Source organism: Meyerozyma guilliermondii, genomic scaffold (genome assembly GCF_000149425.1).
Source record: "Meyerozyma guilliermondii ATCC 6260 scaffold_3 genomic scaffold, whole genome shotgun sequence".
Lineage (NCBI taxonomy): Eukaryota > Fungi > Ascomycota > Pichiomycetes > Serinales > Debaryomycetaceae > Meyerozyma > Meyerozyma guilliermondii.
In genome coordinates this window covers 503,810-522,752 of record NW_001809798.1, presented here as the reverse complement: position 1 = coordinate 522,752, position 18,943 = coordinate 503,810, and the positions used below count along the sequence as shown (strand labels likewise).

At 44.7% G+C, this 18,943-nt stretch overlaps 12 protein-coding genes across 12 annotated transcripts; 5 read left to right on the top strand and 7 right to left on the bottom strand. All coding sequences in view use genetic code 12, as the record gives it.

The window, feature by feature from the left end:
* Window positions 1-49: 49 nt before the first annotated feature.
* On the bottom strand, window positions 50-1,921 carry PGUG_02589 (uncharacterized protein; the record flags this gene model as incomplete). The annotated part of the gene is made up of 1 exon (XM_001484810.1): window positions 50-1,921. One exon carries the CDS (start codon window positions 1,919-1,921, stop codon window positions 50-52), a length of 1,872 nt encoding a protein of 623 aa, XP_001484860.2.
* Window positions 1,922-2,526: 605 nt separating this feature from the next.
* Window positions 2,527-4,419, bottom strand: PGUG_02588 (F-box protein; the record flags this gene model as incomplete). The annotated part of the gene is made up of 1 exon (XM_001484809.1): window positions 2,527-4,419. One exon carries the CDS (start codon window positions 4,417-4,419, stop codon window positions 2,527-2,529), a length of 1,893 nt encoding a protein of 630 aa, XP_001484859.2.
* Window positions 4,420-4,565: 146 nt separating this feature from the next.
* Window positions 4,566-5,180, top strand: CLC1 (Clc1p; the record flags this gene model as incomplete). The annotated part of the gene is made up of 1 exon (XM_001484808.1): window positions 4,566-5,180. The coding sequence occupies one exon, from the start codon at window positions 4,566-4,568 to the stop codon at window positions 5,178-5,180; it is 615 nt and encodes a 204-aa protein (XP_001484858.2).
* A 39-nt stretch (window positions 5,181-5,219) lies between these two features.
* Window positions 5,220-6,416, bottom strand: PGUG_02586 (uncharacterized protein; the record flags this gene model as incomplete). Its single annotated transcript, XM_001484807.1, has 1 exon — window positions 5,220-6,416. One exon carries the CDS (start codon window positions 6,414-6,416, stop codon window positions 5,220-5,222), a length of 1,197 nt encoding a protein of 398 aa, XP_001484857.2.
* A 466-nt stretch (window positions 6,417-6,882) lies between these two features.
* On the top strand, window positions 6,883-8,058 carry PGUG_02585 (uncharacterized protein; the record flags this gene model as incomplete). Its single annotated transcript, XM_001484806.1, has 1 exon — window positions 6,883-8,058. The coding sequence occupies one exon, from the start codon at window positions 6,883-6,885 to the stop codon at window positions 8,056-8,058; it is 1,176 nt and encodes a 391-aa protein (XP_001484856.2).
* A 25-nt stretch (window positions 8,059-8,083) lies between these two features.
* Window positions 8,084-8,956, bottom strand: PGUG_02584 (F-actin-capping protein subunit beta; the record flags this gene model as incomplete). The annotated part of the gene is made up of 1 exon (XM_001484805.1): window positions 8,084-8,956. One exon carries the CDS (start codon window positions 8,954-8,956, stop codon window positions 8,084-8,086), a length of 873 nt encoding a protein of 290 aa, XP_001484855.2.
* A 175-nt stretch (window positions 8,957-9,131) lies between these two features.
* PHO89 (Pho89p) lies at window positions 9,132-10,811 on the bottom strand (the record flags this gene model as incomplete). Its single annotated transcript, XM_001484804.1, has 1 exon — window positions 9,132-10,811. The coding sequence occupies one exon, from the start codon at window positions 10,809-10,811 to the stop codon at window positions 9,132-9,134; it is 1,680 nt and encodes a 559-aa protein (XP_001484854.2).
* Window positions 10,812-11,499: 688 nt separating this feature from the next.
* On the top strand, window positions 11,500-12,207 carry PGUG_02582 (uncharacterized protein; the record flags this gene model as incomplete). The annotated part of the gene is made up of 1 exon (XM_001484803.1): window positions 11,500-12,207. One exon carries the CDS (start codon window positions 11,500-11,502, stop codon window positions 12,205-12,207), a length of 708 nt encoding a protein of 235 aa, XP_001484853.2.
* Window positions 12,208-12,286: 79 nt separating this feature from the next.
* DPM3 (Dpm3p) lies at window positions 12,287-12,565 on the bottom strand (the record flags this gene model as incomplete). Its single annotated transcript, XM_001484802.1, has 1 exon — window positions 12,287-12,565. One exon carries the CDS (start codon window positions 12,563-12,565, stop codon window positions 12,287-12,289), a length of 279 nt encoding a protein of 92 aa, XP_001484852.1.
* A 145-nt stretch (window positions 12,566-12,710) lies between these two features.
* Window positions 12,711-14,339, bottom strand: PGUG_02580 (transcription factor TFIIIC subunit; the record flags this gene model as incomplete). The annotated part of the gene is made up of 1 exon (XM_001484801.1): window positions 12,711-14,339. The coding sequence occupies one exon, from the start codon at window positions 14,337-14,339 to the stop codon at window positions 12,711-12,713; it is 1,629 nt and encodes a 542-aa protein (XP_001484851.2).
* Window positions 14,340-14,726: 387 nt separating this feature from the next.
* Window positions 14,727-15,725, top strand: MDH1-1 (malate dehydrogenase; the record flags this gene model as incomplete). The annotated part of the gene is made up of 1 exon (XM_001484800.1): window positions 14,727-15,725. The coding sequence occupies one exon, from the start codon at window positions 14,727-14,729 to the stop codon at window positions 15,723-15,725; it is 999 nt and encodes a 332-aa protein (XP_001484850.1).
* Window positions 15,726-17,127: 1,402 nt separating this feature from the next.
* CAS5 (Cas5p) lies at window positions 17,128-18,936 on the top strand (the record flags this gene model as incomplete). Its single annotated transcript, XM_001484799.1, has 1 exon — window positions 17,128-18,936. One exon carries the CDS (start codon window positions 17,128-17,130, stop codon window positions 18,934-18,936), a length of 1,809 nt encoding a protein of 602 aa, XP_001484849.2.
* Between the last annotated feature and the right edge of the window lie 7 nt (window positions 18,937-18,943).

Below are 18,943 nucleotides of genomic sequence, written 5' to 3'. Positions count from 1 at the left end.
TACATATTACTTGATGATCAAGCGATTTTATGCTATAATAGTTCGTGAATCAAAGTTCCTTGGCCATTAATCCAGTTGTTCCAACCGTAAACTCCTTCACAAAGTGGTTAGGTATTTTTGATAAACCTCCATCAGAATAGTACATAAAGCTATCTTTGAAGGAAAAGCTTTTCTTTCTACTTTTCTGAGCGTTACTTTGTATGAGCAGTGAAGCGGAAAATGATGAGCTCAAACTTGCCAAGCTTGCACTGCTGCTGTGCGTCGTCGATGTGGCGTACTTCACATGTTTCAAGAAGGACAAATTGAGAGGTGAAAGGGACGATGGCTTCACCATAGGCTTATTCACCCACAGTTCATCCATGTTGAGAGGCTTGATACACCTCAAGCAATTCCTGTAGAACTTTCTCTCCGAGACGATGTTGTCTGGGTCTGGGGCCCATTTAGCGGCTGCGGAAGACCCATTACTACATGAAAAGGCTACAACATCATCGTCGTAGTCTTCATCTTCATCATCAGAACCTTGGAGATCACTCATATTTTGGACATCAATCAGTTCATTGTCATCACGGTCCACACTAGATGTCCTCACAAACCCTCTATTGGTAGGGTATATAGGCTCGGGCGTGTTATCTGCGCCCACATTGAAGACAGTGGTTCTTCCACCTTTGATAATATCATTGGACGGGGGAGGAGCTGGAGTGTTATTGGACCGGAACTTGGATCTGATATTTGATAACCTTGCCTTCATTGCTGAAGACTCTATACTCTTTTGAGAGTTTGATCTGGCTCTTCCTCGTGATACAGGATCTTCATAGAATTGTCCAATACTGTCTTGCCTTGATAATTGCAGAGGAGTGGAGGATGCTATAAAAGCCAATGTTGACTCCAGTATAGGAGTATTTCTGTTTCTGCGTCTAGGGACTGTGCGGTAGCGAGGAATATGTCTATCCTCAAGGTCCAACGATATGTCACGACCCATCGATAATGCGAAATGCCACTCAACCAACTCCTTAGTAGAGCCAAAATGAAGTAGTATTTGCTCGCTTTCCACTCTAATTCTTAAAACGTTAGGTTTCTTGAGGTAGTCAGCAGCTAGTCCGAGTTGAGCATGCTGCAACGAATAAGAACGTATCAATCTAGCTCCTTTCTTTGATGATTTGTAGCGAACGGGGCTTTGTTCTTCTTCAAAAAGTGATGATGCAGATGATGGTAAATGTGCTCTCAGAGGATCGAAGATGCCAAGGCGCTGACAGCCTTTGTAGAAATGCAAGTCCGAATTCGAAGTAAAGCGAGAACTGATGACCAGCACATCCAGCTCCTCCACAGAATTTAAAGCGGCACCAGTCAGTGACGAGGTACTTTGTATAGTGGATAAATGTGCTTCCAAATTACTGGGGACGAAGTAAAAGTTGAGCTGAGTGGAGTTGAGCTCGAGGATTATCAGCTTCCACAGTCTAGAAGGTGAGGGTTCGAAAGGAGAGAGCCATTCAATCTTGCGGGAAACCATGCCGATCTTATATATTGATGGCAGGTATTCAGGTAAAGGTTCATTAGGGGCAGTGGCCGGCACTTCGATGGGGAACCTTGGACAACCTCCAGGAGCAAGCAGAGAGTAAGGAGGAGCCTGCACTGGAAATGGTTCTAGAAATTGCAAGTAATCATCTTGCTCATTGGAAAACTGACTCTCGGTCTCCATGCACTTGCAATCTGGGTCTACCTCCAGGTCGCTAAATATAGGGGAAGGAGGTGTTCTGTATTTTTCGAGTCTGGTAGGAGACAAGTTGACTGAGCAGTCCATGGCTCCCAAAGAGCAACAGCTAGAAGATGTCGAGATGGAACTCTGAAGTTCACATTCACTTTCCGGTGACTCTGCTCTTGGTTGAGTATTATGCTGCAACAGAAATTCTCCAGCTACTGACATGATTTCAGTTTTGATGTAAATAATGCCGATTAAAAGCGCGTATTATACCTTGAAATGGTTGAAAGATGAAATGAAGATAAAGATTTTTCTCTTCTAATAGTGTATACGGGTTCCACGGTTCCGTGAAATAGACTCGGAACAACGATCCGATGGAAAATTGCGCTTCCGGGTAGACAAGAAGTATGGACGTGTCTCGAGGTAGATTGGTTCAGAAGTTGAATCTAAGCTGAAATGATGATGTCCAGTAACAATAATGTCAAAAAGGAGCAACTAAAGTTCGTGAATCAAAACCCGATCAATGGAAATCGTTCCCGATAAGAACCCGGCGCAGCATTGGGTGCAAAGATGTTTGCACCTGTATATCACCTCTCGGAAGTGCGGATATGCCCCTATCGTATGCACATGCTCTAAAAGTCACGTGAAGAACGTTGAGGTTTTCTTCGATCTATGCCACAGAAGAGACTATATCGTGTGAGTTACGAAAGGTGCATAGAGGTATCGAAGTCGGGACGGAAAAGAGACAATCGACGGCATTAAGAATCATTTACTTCTAAATATAAAGTTCTGCTCATTGGTGGAGTATATGCATAAATCGGGATTTAGGCTTACGGTGAGATTGCCTTGCAGCCTTCTGTTGCCTGGTGTTGGATGTACTGAGCAAACTTTCTTAATTCCGTTCCATCGCAGCGGCATGTGAGTTCCGGTGCCCAGCATCGAGCACGTTCAGCTATATTGTGAGCGGGGCATATCAACTGTTTGTAGTTATTATGGCTGAATAAATCATGAAGAGAAATTTGTGGCAGCTTGATTTGATCTGCAAGCAAGCCCATGATAGCAAACAATCCGGGCTCAGGGGAAGAAATTTGACGTGCGGCTGCAGCTTTCGCAGTGGAGATGCCTGCAGGTCCCATATTCGAAGTCATTGCATCTCCACTTCGATAGTAATAAGATCGACGCATTATATCACAAACTGTGGCTATCAAGTCGTAAAGGTATTCTGAGGAAGACTTTACAATGGTTGGATTGAGATAGAACTGAATTTGGCGGTTTAATCCGACAAACTCAAACATCCGTTCTTTCGTATCTTGACATGAGTTGCAAAGACATGAATCTGTCTTTGCTGTGGCCATACGCCATATATGAACAGATTCGAAGTAGTCGACGTAATCCAAGCACTCGCAGGAATTTTTTAGAACCCCATAAAGCTCTGAATTTTGAACATTGAAGATTTCAACCATCTCTCGAAATCTCTTGTCTGCGACCATATTGTGATAAGGATATAAAGCTGAGTTGGTGTCAATTGTGATATTTTTTAGTCTGGGGATACGTTGTAGAAACAGTATGAGCACCTTCTTGAAGTGATAAATGCTGTAAGGATTTGCAACAACCAGGTGGCCCATCTTTGAAATCGAAATACTTTTGAGAGAACGAAAACGATCCATATTTGATGCAAGCTCTTTGAAAAAACGATTCAAGCATCCACAATATTCGTTCTCTTCTATTTCAGCAAGGTGAGGTAGCATACCATCTCGCGAACAGTAGATATGATTGCAACCGACACTCAATTCCAATTTTTCCAACCTATCCACGTTAACTATTCGCAATATGTCCTGTAAAGAAAGCTCCATTTCCATGGACAAGTCATATAGGGAATTGAAATTGAACCGGTCTGTACCAGTCGTCTGGCCGTGGATGTGATTAAGAGACAAGGTTCGAAGTGATGGAAATAGCTCATCTCCAAATACCTTGCGAAGGTTCCGCAAAAACAGAAGACCAAGATTGTGAACACTGAAAACACGGAGATGAGAAACGTGGGTGAGGAAGTGAGGGAATTGAGTCGGGTCTCGCTTTTCCAAATTTGCCAATGTTATGCCACCAATGTCAGTTATATGAAAGTTAAGTGTTAGGTTATGGAACCGCAGTACGTCTACGCCAGCCAAAAGCTGATGAAGTTCAGGAATATTGCGCATTTGTAGGTTAGTGAGATTGCAAACCCAATCTTCTATCGACATGTAATATCGGAACACATCGTCATAACCTATACTGAAATGGTTCGTTGCAACATTCCCAAAATACACGGTTCTTGGACCTTTAGTTTGAAATAAGCGTTTTTGCCAGAATTTGAGCTTGAAAAGCACGAACGAAATGTCATCGGTTATTAATTTATCGACTAGAGCCGCTCTACTGGGATGGCTCAAGGACAGTTCTAGTTGTTTGAACGGGCAGTCGGATTCGCTAAATGAAAAGGTTACAATAGACCATTTGCTCAACTCATATTCAGATGTGGAGTCTTTGATGTCCCGGAAACGTTCGGTCGAGAATTTGCTGCTTGTAATAAAGAGGTTGGCATACAAAAGTGGAGTCACTAGGGCATTAAATCTGCGACACACACGGCCGATATTTACTTTATTTCCTTGGTCGAGTCTTGAAAACACATTCTGGAGCAAATCTTCGGGCAAATCTATCAAAGACAACGCCCGAGACACGTTGGATGCCATTACACCACAATTGTATACCAGTTTAGATCAAACTGTGTGCTCCTGCAGATATAACTAGCGTTTTATATGAAATCACACCCAATGCACCAGGCTACGGGGTAGTGTCGGTGGGTCGCAACAACGAACACGGAACCTTACAACATACCATGGCAGACAAATTTCCCGCCCTCGACGTCGACGCCGAAGTAGGTGACAACATCGACTCCGACTTTTTATCTCGTGAAAAGGAATTGCTTGGTGATGAATTCAAAACAGAAAACGACAAAGAAGCATTGAACAGTGACGACGAATTCACTGAATTCAACGAGCAATTTCCCGAGGTAGATCAAACCGAAGCAGCTCAGCACCAGCAGCCAGAAGCTTACGAGGAACCAGCATACGAAGCACCAAAAGATTTAGGAGACTCGAAGGCTTTGAAAGATTGGAAGGAAAGACGTGATTTGGAGATCGCCGAAAGAGAGAAAGCCAATGCTAAAACCAAGGAAGAAATTGTCAAGAAGGCACAGCAGACAATAGACGATTTCTACGATAATTACAACACCAAAAAGGAACAGAGTTCGCAGCAAGTGTTGAAGGACGAGGAACAGTTCTTGGAGAAGCGTGACAAATTTTTGTCGAAAGGAACGTTGTGGGATAGAGTTAATGAGTTGACGACAGAAGTAGGCGAGGTATCGCTGGGTGACAGAGACAAGAGCCGATTCAGTAAGATATTGAAGAATTTAAAGGGAAAGGAGAAGGTTCCTGGTGCTGGTGGTTACTAGAGTAGGTTAAGAACTATATTACAACAAAAGTGCTATCTTTCAATTCATAATGTGCCCCACAGCATTTACCAATGGGTCACTTTTGACATCGTCATCACTGGTGCACTCATTCAAACTCATGAGCTTATATACGCCAACACTCATTACGGCGGCTTCAATTCGTGACCAATTGACACCTCTAAATAGACGATGATTCTCCTTCAAAATCCGCCATTTGGAAAGTATGAGTATTTGGAAGATGTAGTCGTTGACTTTGTCAATGCTTTGTTTGGATAAATGACGTATGTTCTCTCCACCTTTTGTGATACCCCAGTCGGGTATAAAGTCCATCGAATTAGCTATAAGCGTCACAAACGCTGCAGTGAACCCTATGGATTTCATGTAAGTCTTGAGCAGCAACTTCAGTTTAGACGGTTTCATCAATGGTGCCGATAAGGAAATTAGCAACATTGAGATAAGATTGGGAAAATACATAAAGTTGGTCCAGGAATTGGCCATGTGCGCTGCATGAAGGAGATACTGTTTGGTGATGTGAGAAACCAGCTCCTCAGACATGTCATACTTGACTTTGTAGTAGAGATCAAGAAACTTGGTCTTGAATGTGGTGAGGAGGAAGAAAGCAGCAAGAATAGCATTGTGCATCAAATACCTGTGCAATAGCCCGCCCCAGTTGACGTAGTGGAAACGTACACCCAATGAAAAGTTACTCCAGATAGGGTCCAATATTCTGGATCTGATAAGTTGCGACTGGTACTTTCTATTGAGCCCAAGACGAGTAGGCGTGAGGTAGTTTGAAAGCAATTGACCGAACAAGGCGGGAAAGATAATAAGCTCTTTGTTCTCGTACAACTTCTTGAGGGTTGGACTATCGTAGTGGCTCAACTTTCTGTACTTTGAGAACCTGGAAACATAAATTTCCGTCGATGGTGAGTTTCTTTCAACATATGTCAGAAGTAGATAGATCAGCATGTAATCCTTAGCTATCCGAGCATTGTTTACACTTGCCCGATACAAGAATGCACAAGTGATAGCATTGCTTAGAGAAGAAATTGTTGCTGCTGGGTTACACCATTTCGCAATGAAGTCACCGTCTGCGTATTTTCTCAAGATACGCCGTATGGCAGGATTCAATGTCAAAAATGACGACCAAGAAAAGGGTCTTGGAACTTGGCATATGAGAAGTACAAGCACGTACTTGGCCCATTTTTGAATGGCAGGATCAACGTCTGCTAACATAACTGGAATGGAATAAATCAATGGCTTCGAATAAATAATAGCAATGTGTGCTTCAAGTCAGGCTCAGATTACACAATTGTACTTTCTGAGGTTCCTACAATTGTTGTCTGTTTCGTCTTTTTGAACTTGTTATCACAACCGAGGACAACGACCACCGCGTAGAAAGTCGCCAAGGAAAAGCTGAAAGTGGAAAAAATGCACACCCAAGCCTTGATATAGGATATACAACACAACAACAGAAAATAATGTGCCTTGTTTTCTTGTTCGGGCTGGATCGTGAAATCTACCAAATAGGTTGTGAGTATGGTAGTTTGGTTAACTTCTGATTTTCGCGCACTGATAACTGGATCATATTTACAAAAGAAGTAACTAGCACTTACACCATTTATAAGAAAAACCAATTAGACCCTGATCTCGCCATATTCTGAGCTTCCCACCTATACAATAATCTAAAGAAGGCATAACTATGGACCTTACACCATCACCCCGAAAACATCGGCTGGTATCTCACTCCCAGTCATCAGACTCTGGTCCCCCATCCTCAACTAAATCAAATTCTGGGGTTCCAGCAGGCTCCAATCGCAAGGGATTCAACATAAACATCGCGGTATCGCCCATTTCTGTCTCCAGCCCTCCAGTCTCACACAAACATACGCTCACAAGATCTCATTCACACTCACTGAAACACCGCCGAGGCAGCTCTGCTTCCACCAATAATCCGCTCCCACAACTCCTAGAAGACGCAGACGGACCTCAGCTACCCGAATGGCCTCAACCAGCAAACGAATCCCAGGGTCTCAGGTATAACCTTGAACTTCCTTCCGATGAACATCTAGCTTCGCTTGACATAGACGACCAACTCAAGTTTTTGGCTCTCAAGGAAATGGGGATAGTGGAGCTCAAAGACAAGATCAGCCAGCTCAATCTGATCCTTCACAAAGGCGAAAAGGATCTTCACCGACTTCGAGAATTGGTCCAAAGATCACTTTACAAAGAGATGAGTGCTGGGTATACAGGCTCGTCCAAACATGTTCGACAAAGCAGCAATCCTCGTGATGAAGCAATTGCAAGTACCAAAAACAGAACTAGAAGGCGTACGCTCTCGTCGTCATCGTCTCCGTCAAAATACCTACCAGTACCAGAACAATCCGAGCCGGACTCGAAATCTCGACTCTGGTCTAACCTTTCCAAACCTCTTGGTTTCATACAGCAGTTTGACTCTATGCTTCAAAATGAGTTTGAGAGGTCGTTGATACCACAAGTGCTGAATTCAGCCAATCCACAACCACGTACTTCTGAGGAATCATACCAGTCTCCATTACGCTCACGCTCAAAAAACAATGATGTAGACCTTCCAACAGAGTGGACATCCCTGCGATCTCTGCTGCCCCAAAGAGCATCTAGAAACCCAGAAGAGATGTTTCAAGCGGTTTCGTCATCTATTTGGTCGTTTGTTAATGACGTGAGGGAAAATATGCTTCCTCCTCGCGAAGAAGAAGAGAAAGACAAGGAGCTATACAATCTCGACAACGGTTCTACTGTCAGCGTTGAGAACATGAACAATAGCGATTACGATGAGACTACTACGGAAACGCTTCCAAGAAGACGCCTGCGTCAGAATAGTAACGCCATAGATAAATAGAAGTATATTGCATTTTTCATAAGCTTTACAATCCCTGAAGACCCTTTACCAATTCAGCTTGCTTTGTATCGTCGACACGTCCACCTATGCTGCGTAAATCTTTAACGATTATATCCTTCAATTTGTCAAAGTACACCTCTTGAAGCAAGTTACGAATGTTGTATTCGGCCTTCTCAACCAATTGACCAAGATTTATGAGATGGGACGTTTCCAAGTTTACACCGCCCTCAACAGAAAGTGACTGTGAAGACTCCACCTGGCGTGTCAAGGAACCTGAAAGTGAAAGGGACGAAGCTGTGGATGCAAGGTCTAGAATGACAGATGTAGTGATGTTGTAAGTTGCCGTAGACGAGGTTTCGGGAATAATCTCAAACACATGGATAGAGTCCCACTTTCCCAGCTTGTCGTCTGTTTCTTTACTCAATAAAACAACTCCTGCAAATCCATTTTCCAACAGAGTAGGCTCTCCTTCATCCTCTGCAGTGTCCCACAAGTACACAGAAGATACACCTGAGCCTTCGTAGTATAGATCTCTGTAAATATCGAAACTTTCATTGGCTTTGATCTCCAAATCACGGAGAATAGCAGAAGGATAAGGTGGAGGAGCGTCGTCGTCTTCGACGGTAACTGGGGGATAATACTTGTTTGACCATGGGGATCTATATGAGTCACCATCTCTATTGTAGTCACAGCAGAGATATTCCTTGCCCGATTCCGAGCATTTTCTGCTTTCAAGGGGAACATCAATTGAGGAAAGAAGCTCCAGTGTCAACTGATCAGTGTCGCCCGAACCATTTTGTACTAACGTGCAGACATTGTCAAGGTTTTGTTTGACATATTTTGGATCAAGCCTACGGAAAAGATTGAGACCTGAATCTAATTTTTCGTCAAATGACATTCTTTACCGAAATTACACGAAACAGATTATTTGTGGAGGAGTCGTTGCGTGCGGGTGGGTGGATGTGTTGATGATAGGTACTCTTACATAATACGGCTGCAAAAGTCAACCAACTTCCATAACGCTACAAGCTCTTTTACTAAAGCACATTTATTAAGTTTCCATTGTAATCCCTCTATTGCATTTGATAGTTTCCTCCCAAGTGAGGGGCGTTGAGAATGATACCATTGATGATTCCGGCAATAATACCAGCCATTGGCAAGGTAAAGATCCATCCCAAGTAACACCAAATAACCATACGCCAGTTGACGGCTTTCAAGTCTCTGTTACACAATCCAATAAATACGGTGGCACCAACAGCACTTTGAGTTGTGGAGACTGGAATCGAAAGCTGAGTAGCCATCACAGTGGTAATAGCGGCACCAAGCTCGATGGAAAATCCTCTGGATGGTGATTGAAGAATCAACTTGTTACCCAAGTTAGCCATGATTCTGTAACCATAAGTCCAGCATCCAATGACTAAAGCAGCAGCAGCGTAACACAAAACCCAAACAGGAACATCGGCTTTTGAGGCAACAGTGTTGCTCTTCCAAACCAAGTAGACAGTTGCGAGAGGACCAGTAGCATTGGCAATATCGTTAGCACCGTGGGTAAAAGACATGGTACCAGCGGTGATGGCCTGAAGCAAAGAGTACAAGAATTCAATACGGTTGTCGTAAATCTTTGACTTTCCGTGAACGGCACGGAGATCACCTGCCAAGGCACCACCATTCATTTGAGTAGAAATGACATCCTTGGTAAATCCATGGGAGACAACCAACCACAATAAATAAGGCCACTTTTTGGGACCTTGCTTCAAAAGCAGGAACCAGAGTTGTCTGGTAGTTTGTTGAGGAACTGAGTGATCGGTGGTTACTGATACCAGCTCAATATCCACGGAATCCGCCTTAGTATCTTGTTGAGGTTTTGGTTCTTCTGGACGACGGCCCTTATAGTAGTCGATGGTCAATTGATGGTTTTCAGGCATGGGTGGAATGTTGTCAGTTGACATAAAGTAGAAAGTTGGTCCTCTGTAGACGTCAAACCATCTGAGAGTCCAGTCATTGTGTACTAATTTCCGACGGTAAAATGGGTAGAAGAAGATCATGTACAAAAGGGTTGCAACAGCACCAACTCCGATAATGGAACCGGCGAGAGCACCATCTGAAAGCTCATCCAAATTAAGAGATGGAGCACCTTTCCACACGATCAACATAGTCAAGATACTGAAAGTGATGAACACCAAGCAAGGAACCAACAAAAGGGCATTATTAAGCGAGGTTGAAAAGTTCTTACGCTCAAGAACGAAAAATTTGGAGATCAAGAAGATGATGGTGGCAAAACATCCGGCAATAACAGGAGCGATAAACCAAGATGCAATGATTTGTGAAACACCATCCCAACCCCACACAATATTTTTAGCACCCTTAGCCGCAATTGAGGATCCAATAACAGCACCCACAATCGAGTGAGTGGTGGAGACAGGCATACCAACAGAAGTGGCTATGGTCAACCAAAGAGAAGAACCAATCAAGGCGCAGGCCATGGTTAACATGAGAACGGCAGGGTCTGCTTCGAACACCTTGACATCAATAATTTTGTTTCTGATGGTATCACTCACACGATTACCAACAAGCACGGCTCCTAAAAACTCACAAATAGCCGCAAGGATCATAGCTTGCCAATATCTGAGGGAACGAGACGAAACCGAAGAAGCGAACGAGTTGGCTACATCGTTAGCACCAATGTTCCAAGCGTCAAGAAACGCAAAGATCATGGCGATCGCAAAGATATAATCGAACTGATGAAGGGCCATTGTTGCTAGTTCTCTCTTTTGCTGATCCTAAACGTTCATCATGGGTCTTTTTATAATGTCTGTCATTTGGGTGCAAACTGGACTCAGCAGCACGTCCTGCACCTGTGACGTGAAAAGTCTTGGAATCCTCGGCGTCTTGGCAAAACGTGGGCCGTCAATTAATGGTCTTTCGAGGGTAATTTGTTCATTAGAACCACCATCTGACCGTGCTTAACACCCCAGATTGCTCAAAAACCTCATAAATGTCTTCAAAAATGATATATCCGCATCGACCGTTTTTACGATAAAGCCCCGGATGCAAAATCCTAATATGGCTTGTCGTGCGACCCTACCTCCACGTGGTGGATTAAAGTGACTAACGCCGCTTGTCGCGAATAATTTGCGGCAAATAGGTTAGCACTTAAATTTCCCTCGTGGGCAAATTACGCCCTGCACTGCGCCCTCGGTTCGTAATTGACAATCAAGCGATCTAAATCATGCCGTGCCCACGCGGTTGGCACATCCAGATCAATCCAATCCACATAAAAGTTATGCATCGTATGCGGCTGTGTCAAAGCAGCCAACGGGTCGCTTGAGCGCCGCAACTCATCCTGCACTAACCTAGGTTATTGCACCCAATGATTGACACCCGCACACCACTATGTCTTTGCTTTGTTACCGCACGAGATCGAAACCCTAATCTTTAAACATGTCACTTTTCCGCGGGGTTCGAGGTTTTCCTCGTAATTTGCATATTCAGAGCCGGAATCTGAACAAGTATACCTTCTATGACCTAGTATGTGCCACACCGTCGCATCCTAAACAACCGCTTGAAGCGGCGCTTATGACCGAAGACGAACTAGACTCCCTCAAAAAGACCACTTCGAATCGATACGAGGGCAATTACTCGGTGGGTGAGCTAACCGCAGAGCAGAAAATGGCCCGGGTCTTTGGAGGCCGGATCAAGGGAGAGTCACCGCGATCTTCCAGTCGACTTTCGCGAGGAGAACCTCGAGTAATTGCGGGGATTTCGGTTCCAGACCGTCCGCCAGAGCCTGATAATTGTTGTATGAGTGGATGCATCAATTGTGTATGGGAGCTCTTTCGAGACGATGTCAAAGATTGGAACAGTAAAAGAAAATTGGCGGCAAAGAAGCTCCGCGAGAGAGGTGGCCGATGGCCCGAGAATTTCTACCCTCCGGTTCGTCACCTAGCAGACGAGAATCTTCCGCTATCCATGGCAAAGAATGCCAAGACAGTTCGTGAGAAGACGGAAAAGAAAAACGAAGAAGCCGAGTCGTGGGCCAATGTACCGGTTAGTATTCGAGTCTTTGCGGAGTTTGAAAAGAAAAAGAGTCAAAGGCGAAAGAACCAGGCTGAACACAACCAGGGTGAAAACCAAGCACAGTCAGCGTGAGAGAAACCAAGAAGCATAGCAAACATTGCAAAACACAGGGTAACTGTTCATATCAATAGACCGTTTATTTATACATGCATCAATCCAACTGCAAGCCCTTAGATTTGTAAAATGACTTGGCTTCGTCTATTTGTTTCAACAACTCCTCATACTTTGCCTCTTTGTCCTTAAATGTCAATACACCCCATCCCAAGGTTGCCAACGAGTATGAGCCAAAAGTAACCAAACACCAATAAGGGATATAAGGAAGAATTTCTGAGTGGAACTTTTCAGGTGAAGGTAATGTGCGCGTATACAAAGCAAAGTATATAGCAGAAAGGGCCAATAACACCACAAATGTCTCTGTAGCTTTAGTCATAATAGCTATAGAGCTGTACGTGTTCGCGTTGATAAATTGAGCTACAGGGTATATGCAGGACAACAATTAGAGCTAACATTATTGAGCTAAATGTCCAGAACTGAAAGCATTAATTCTGAGTTATTCTAGAAAGATTGAGACCTTTCTACGCCTGTAAGTCATCTTGGTTCACGTAGCCGGCCAACTGGCGTATAGGATGCGATTTGTCCAATTGAGCAATACGTTCTTTCAAGTCTTCCGACTCTTCTTCTTCCATCGATTCATTTTCGCTTTCGATATCGCTTGCTTCTTCTTGGTCACTTTCTTCTCTTTCCACGTACTCTGTGTGAACGATTTTTTCAATTTTGGATATTTCAATTGGCTCTTCCTTGACCATTCGACTGAGTTTATACCGGATAATCCTACGAACGGTCTCTATACTTTGTCGATTTATCCAACCATCTTGAAAGTCTGGAGCTTCACGAAAGAAGCCAGCACTCAGAGTTTGCAAAAACTGAACAACATCTGGATCGGTAACGTCTCCTACTTGATAGGTGACTGTATGTGGTAGCCTTGTACCAGTGAACAAGAGGTGGTGAGATATGGCAAAGTCACTGACACTCACCAATGAGTTATTGTTGGTCAAACTTGGAGGAAGTATTCGTTCGCTGACCTCTCCTACGCCAAAATGAAGACCGGGAATCCGAAAATATTCACTTTGAAATAACCAGTATTTCTTGTCGGACTTGGGATCAACGCCAAACTTAACATTGCAAAAACGCCAGGGTCCACTTTTGAAAATATAAGTGACATAGGGAAGAGCCTGTTTCAATACTCGACGAAGGTCAGCGGGAGCAACATCTTCCAAATGTTTTCGAAGCCATATGGGTTTGACTTCAAGTGCCTTATGGAGCCATTCTATGCAAGACAAAAGGGCAGCATCCAAACTTCCAGGTTGTGGAGGTGATTTCTTGAGGTTTTCGTAATTTTGGCGCAACGCTTCGGCGGGCTCTTCAGGGACATGCTGAGATGAGAAATCTATTATTATGGTGTGCAACTTTAAAGTAGTTTTTCGGGATACCACTCGCACAGTGCCCTCAGCATCAGTAACGGTGGTGGTCAATGGGTTTCTATTGTACTTGTAGTCGAAGGGAAACGATATAGGACTGAACAACGGGGGTGGAGGAAGATGGTGGTCAGTGTTGGCAAACCCAGAAGGATCTTTATAGTCTTCAATGCCCTGGAAATTGGATCGTTTTGTGAGTATATCGGTAATTGGTTGCAAACTATTGGCATTGATGAGTTGTTGGTATTCTTGGGCAACTGGGTTGTGCTTGGTGATGGCCTGGAAATCAGCCATTCTTTTGAACGAATAAGTTTTATTGATAATTGCAACCGGTTGCACCTTGTACTGTGCTCCAGAATTGGCGCATTCCATTAAAGCTTTATGAGCTGATACATTTTTGTCTAGTTTTGACATGACGCGCTTAGGCACCGACACTTTTAGTAGTATGCGTTCTTGGTTCGTTAACAGTGATTGAATTGGATGATGGAAAGGATCCTCACGGAGTCGGAGTTCTAGTGGAATTACCGTACCTGCAGCAGTGGTGGGGGCAGCACCGGCCCCATTGCCCGGAACTGGATGAGGTGCCCCCGGATTTGCCTCACTGATCGCGCGAGCAATCCGTTCTTTTCCGCCAAGCATGGCAATTGCGCGGTCGGTATCACGCACGTTCAACGGCAACTCCACCGCAGCCACGCGTGGCACGTCCATGGCATGTTTCTCCGCCGACATCACCTTTGAATAAACACAATCGCCATCCGTACACCAAGAGCCAAATTCACATTGCAACAATCCGGCATATAAGCAGCCGATCAGTCCTCGGAACTGTGGACGAGTTCCGTCGGGACATGTGATCCGCGATGTGAGAGCGAATGAACACCATCAACAAAATGAGCCACGGAAACGAGAAAATTTGCTAAAACTCATGGAAACCCACATTAAACGGTTGTAGCTACACCATCCTTTGCAATTGACCACATGGGCCTCGGGAACCCCCCATTCACCACACCCCTTTATCCACCCGGTACACCGGCGGTTTCCGGTGCCCCCGACGCTGATTGGTCCTCTGGTCCGGAATATAAAAGTGCGAAAAGTTTCTGGGGTTGAAATATCGCAAATATGTTCACCAAGATCGCCACAAGATCGTTCTCAAGCACTTCTGCTTCTGCCTACAAAGTCGCCGTGTTGGGTGCTAATGGAGGAATTGGCCAGCCTCTTTCTTTGTTGTTGAAATTAAACCACAAGGTCACCGACTTGTCGTTGTACGATTTGAAGGGTGCCCCCGGTGTTGCTGCCGATGTTAGCCACATTCCAACCCACTCCACCGTGAGAGGTTACAACCCTGAAAACTTGAAGGAGGCATTGACCGGAGCTGATGTCATTGTCATTCCTGCCGGTGTTCCAAGAAAGCCCGGTATGACCAGAGATGATTTGTTCAACACCAACGCTTCCATTGTTCGTGACTTGGCCAAGGCTGCTGCTGACCATGCCCCCAATGCTGCTGTGTGTATCATTTCCAACCCAGTCAACTCCACCGTGCCAATTGTCGCCGAGGTGTTCAAGTCCAAGGGTACCTACAACCCTAAGAAATTGTTCGGTGTCACCACTTTAGATGTGTTGAGAGCCTCCAGATTCGTCGCTGAAGTTGCCAACACCAACCCAGTTCACGAAAAAGTGACTGTTGTCGGTGGACACTCTGGTGTTACCATTGTGCCATTGTTGTCTCAAACCAACCACAAGTCTTTGGACGCCGAGACCAGAGATGCTTTGATCCACCGTATCCAATTCGGAGGTGACGAGGTTGTCCAAGCCAAGAATGGAGCTGGTTCCGCTACTTTGTCTATGGCCCAAGCTGGTGCTAGATTCACCGGAGCTGTCTTGGACGGTTTGGCTGGTGAGAACGATGTTGTCGAGCCATCTTTCGTCGACTCTCCATTGTTCAAGGACGAGGGTGTTGACTTCTTCGCTTCCAAGGTGACTTTGGGAACTGAGGGTGTCAAGAAGGTTCACTCATTGGGTGAGTTGTCTGGTCACGAAGAAGAATTGATCAAGACTGCCAAGGAGACTTTGATCAAGAACATCCAAAAGGGTGTTGAGTTTGTCAAGCAAAACCCTTAAATAGAGAAATCTACTAAATTATTGTAAATCGGAGCTAAAAGTCTTCTGGAAGCCCCAGACATCCATACACCGCATACGTCATTATGCAACCGCCATGCATATTCACCGGCGACTACGCATACAGACTTTACTCTCACGACCGTTGCAATAAACACACCCAATGCAACATGCAGCTACAACTTTTTTTTTGGAAAATTGCGTTTGCAGCGTGCGCAATTCTTGGCTTCCTTCCTGGAACAAGCATATGCTTCATGCAATATTCTCCACTGTCCTGCATGGAAACTTTCTAAGCGAATAGACTCTATTGTTCGCAGCCTCACTGTCCACGCCATAATTGGCAACGCAACTCATCCGCACAGTTGCGGAGCGTAACGTTTCGTAACTGTTGCTATTCAAGGTTAAATCGAGCACGCAATGGACCGGGCTCATACCGACTCAAAACCGAACTATCATCAAATGAATCACAAGATAACCGCAAACTGAATTAGAGTTTTCAACACTCAACTGTCCAAGCCTTGCTAGAATCGGTTCTTTCTCCTAAAACGGCGGCTCAGAACGAGGCGCGACACGGATATAATTCGGGGGAGCAATGGTGCTGGGATGCGTTTTATGCAACTTTTAACCGGGATACCGGGGAGGCAGTGGCACATTCCGACCTCAGAAGTTACGTAGTTCGAGTTATCTGCAGTCCCGACCATGATTGGCTAGACGACAATAATCATTATAAAGTATCCACAAATACTCTTGGTAGCTCCCGCAAATATGTAGTAACCAACATAAATTATATACGCGTCATTTCATTGTCTCATGGTTTTTCGCCGTGGCACCACTCATCGGCCGTTGCTTCGTTTGCCCTCGGAACTCGGCCCCAAAGACGCGCGGCTCTCGTCTCACATTGCCCTCGGAAATCGGGGATATTGAATAACGCCGGCACTTAATCCTGGAACTAGCATCCACGTACTACTAACATAAAAATATTCAGGCTCCACTGAATAGTCGAGTAGGTTCGTGAGTGCTTGTAGATACTGTCGTTACCTCACTCTACCGTCGACAGTTCCAGAATCCTATTGGGTAGATTGTGGTGTTCTGTTGAAATAATTTTCAGGACTTTTTTATTGGGCGGAGACAGGTTGAAAAGGTGGTTTTGAAACATCTGCGGGTTTGATATCACCATTAGGGAGTTCTTAGCATTCCCCGGTTACGCGTTCGCTAAAGTAACCCCTTTGAACCTATTCAATATCGACAATCACCACTAAAATCGCCCGATCCTGCCATTAAAGATACGCTATTAATAACTGAAAATCACGTTGAAAATCTTCCTTTCGTTTAGTGCTCCGCACAACATACCACTTAGCACAACACATTTCAATTGCATTACAAACCAGTCGAAACCAGTCGAAACATGGATAAATTCCTCATGAGTTCACCGTCACTGCGACATGATTACGACCACGAGAGTATGTTGGAACTCGCTCCCGCTCAAGCATTGTTTCCCGATAATGACGACGAAGTGATTCCTGCTTCAGATAACTCGATGCTGAATATAGTCAACGTCAACTTCCCCAACTTTCGACCTCATTCTCGAACCATATCTCTCGACGATCATATCAACCAACGGTATCTGCACCAGCATTCCACCTCAATGGCTTCTCTCAACCAGGATCCTCCGTTCGCAGGTGCTCATACCCAGGTGCCTCAGCCTATACCTACACAGCCACCGCAGCTGCGAGGGCTTCATTACGTACCGCAGCTGCTTCTCCCACAGTCTCATTCACAAAATACCTTGGCTAGCAGTGACTCGGTACCACAACTATCCAACTCCCTATCCAACCATTCGCTTCTGGATTCGCCGTCTTCTGGCGTGAAAAATACCCCCAGCCGTCACAAATCATTGTCAGTATCTGCTGGTTCTGCCTCTGCCATATACCAAACACCGCTTCGAGGACAGGGTGGTTCCAGTCTATCTCCCGCCAATCTCACGGCAGCTGCCAACTCCAAAATCAAGAAAAAGGGCCATTCAAGGTCCCGTTCTCGTCTCTCGTTTGATGCCAATAATCCTCATGGCATTAATTTGTTAAAACAACCACTGAATCCCTTTGTTGCTCCAAATAGCCAAGAGGAACTTGATACCCCATTAACGACACCGCAACAAATGCCACCCGGTTCAGAACGACAGTTCTTGAGTCCCGGATTGAACATGAAATCCGCTGGCAGCAGTGTACGTACAAACGTATTTTCTACGCCTTTCCCGTTGCATAGAAATGACACCCTAGAGTCGATCAAGATAGATGAACAGGATGATGATGCCTTCAAACAGGTCCAGAAGGCTAGATCATATGTGAATCTTGCATCTATCGGAAAACCTGATTTGTCACTTCTGCTCCAAGATTCTGGCTCCAGACTGAACTTTGAAAGCGAGGGAATTGCCTCGTCAAACTCGACTCCTGGAGGATTATATTCTCACTACTCTCCAAGTGGAATACCTTCCGCGGCGGGACCTTCATCTTACTCGGTTCCTGCAACTGCTGGTGCCTCAGTTATGGACTTTTCTGCACAATTTAACCAAGACTTACTGTCGGAAATGTTATACCCACCAGATATGAACGAACAGCACCAGATGGAGAATCTTGATTACGATCTACTTCAACACCAGTTTGTGCCCAAGACAGACTCTTTTATGCGTTCATTTCCAGCCTCCAATGATTTGGCAGGTATCTTTGGTGGACACCATGGTGGACAAACAATCAGCCAAACAACCCATGGTAGCCAGCAACTACAACATACTGATCATGGATACCCTATGGACCACTCAATGGAGAAAAATCTTGCGTTAAATCTGCTGGTGCCCATGCCACAATCACAACAACAGTCTCCTCTGTACCACGATCATCGAGGCAACTCGCTTCTACCACCTATGGCTACGTTCACAAAAGATGAAAAGCCAGCATCTTCACCGGGAGAGAAGAAAAACAGTAATGACAAGAAGAACAATAATGATAAAAAGAAGCGCGAGAAAACACATGAATGCCATTTATGCCACCTGAAGTTTCATCGGCCAGAACATGTGAAGCGTCATTTGAAGAGCCATTCCTCGGAGAAACCGTTCCAATGTGACGAAGTGAATTGTGGAAAACGATTCAATCGTAAGGATAATCTTCGAGCTCACTTGAAGAAGGTTCATCATATTTTTGAATTTAAATCACATCAATAATATTGCA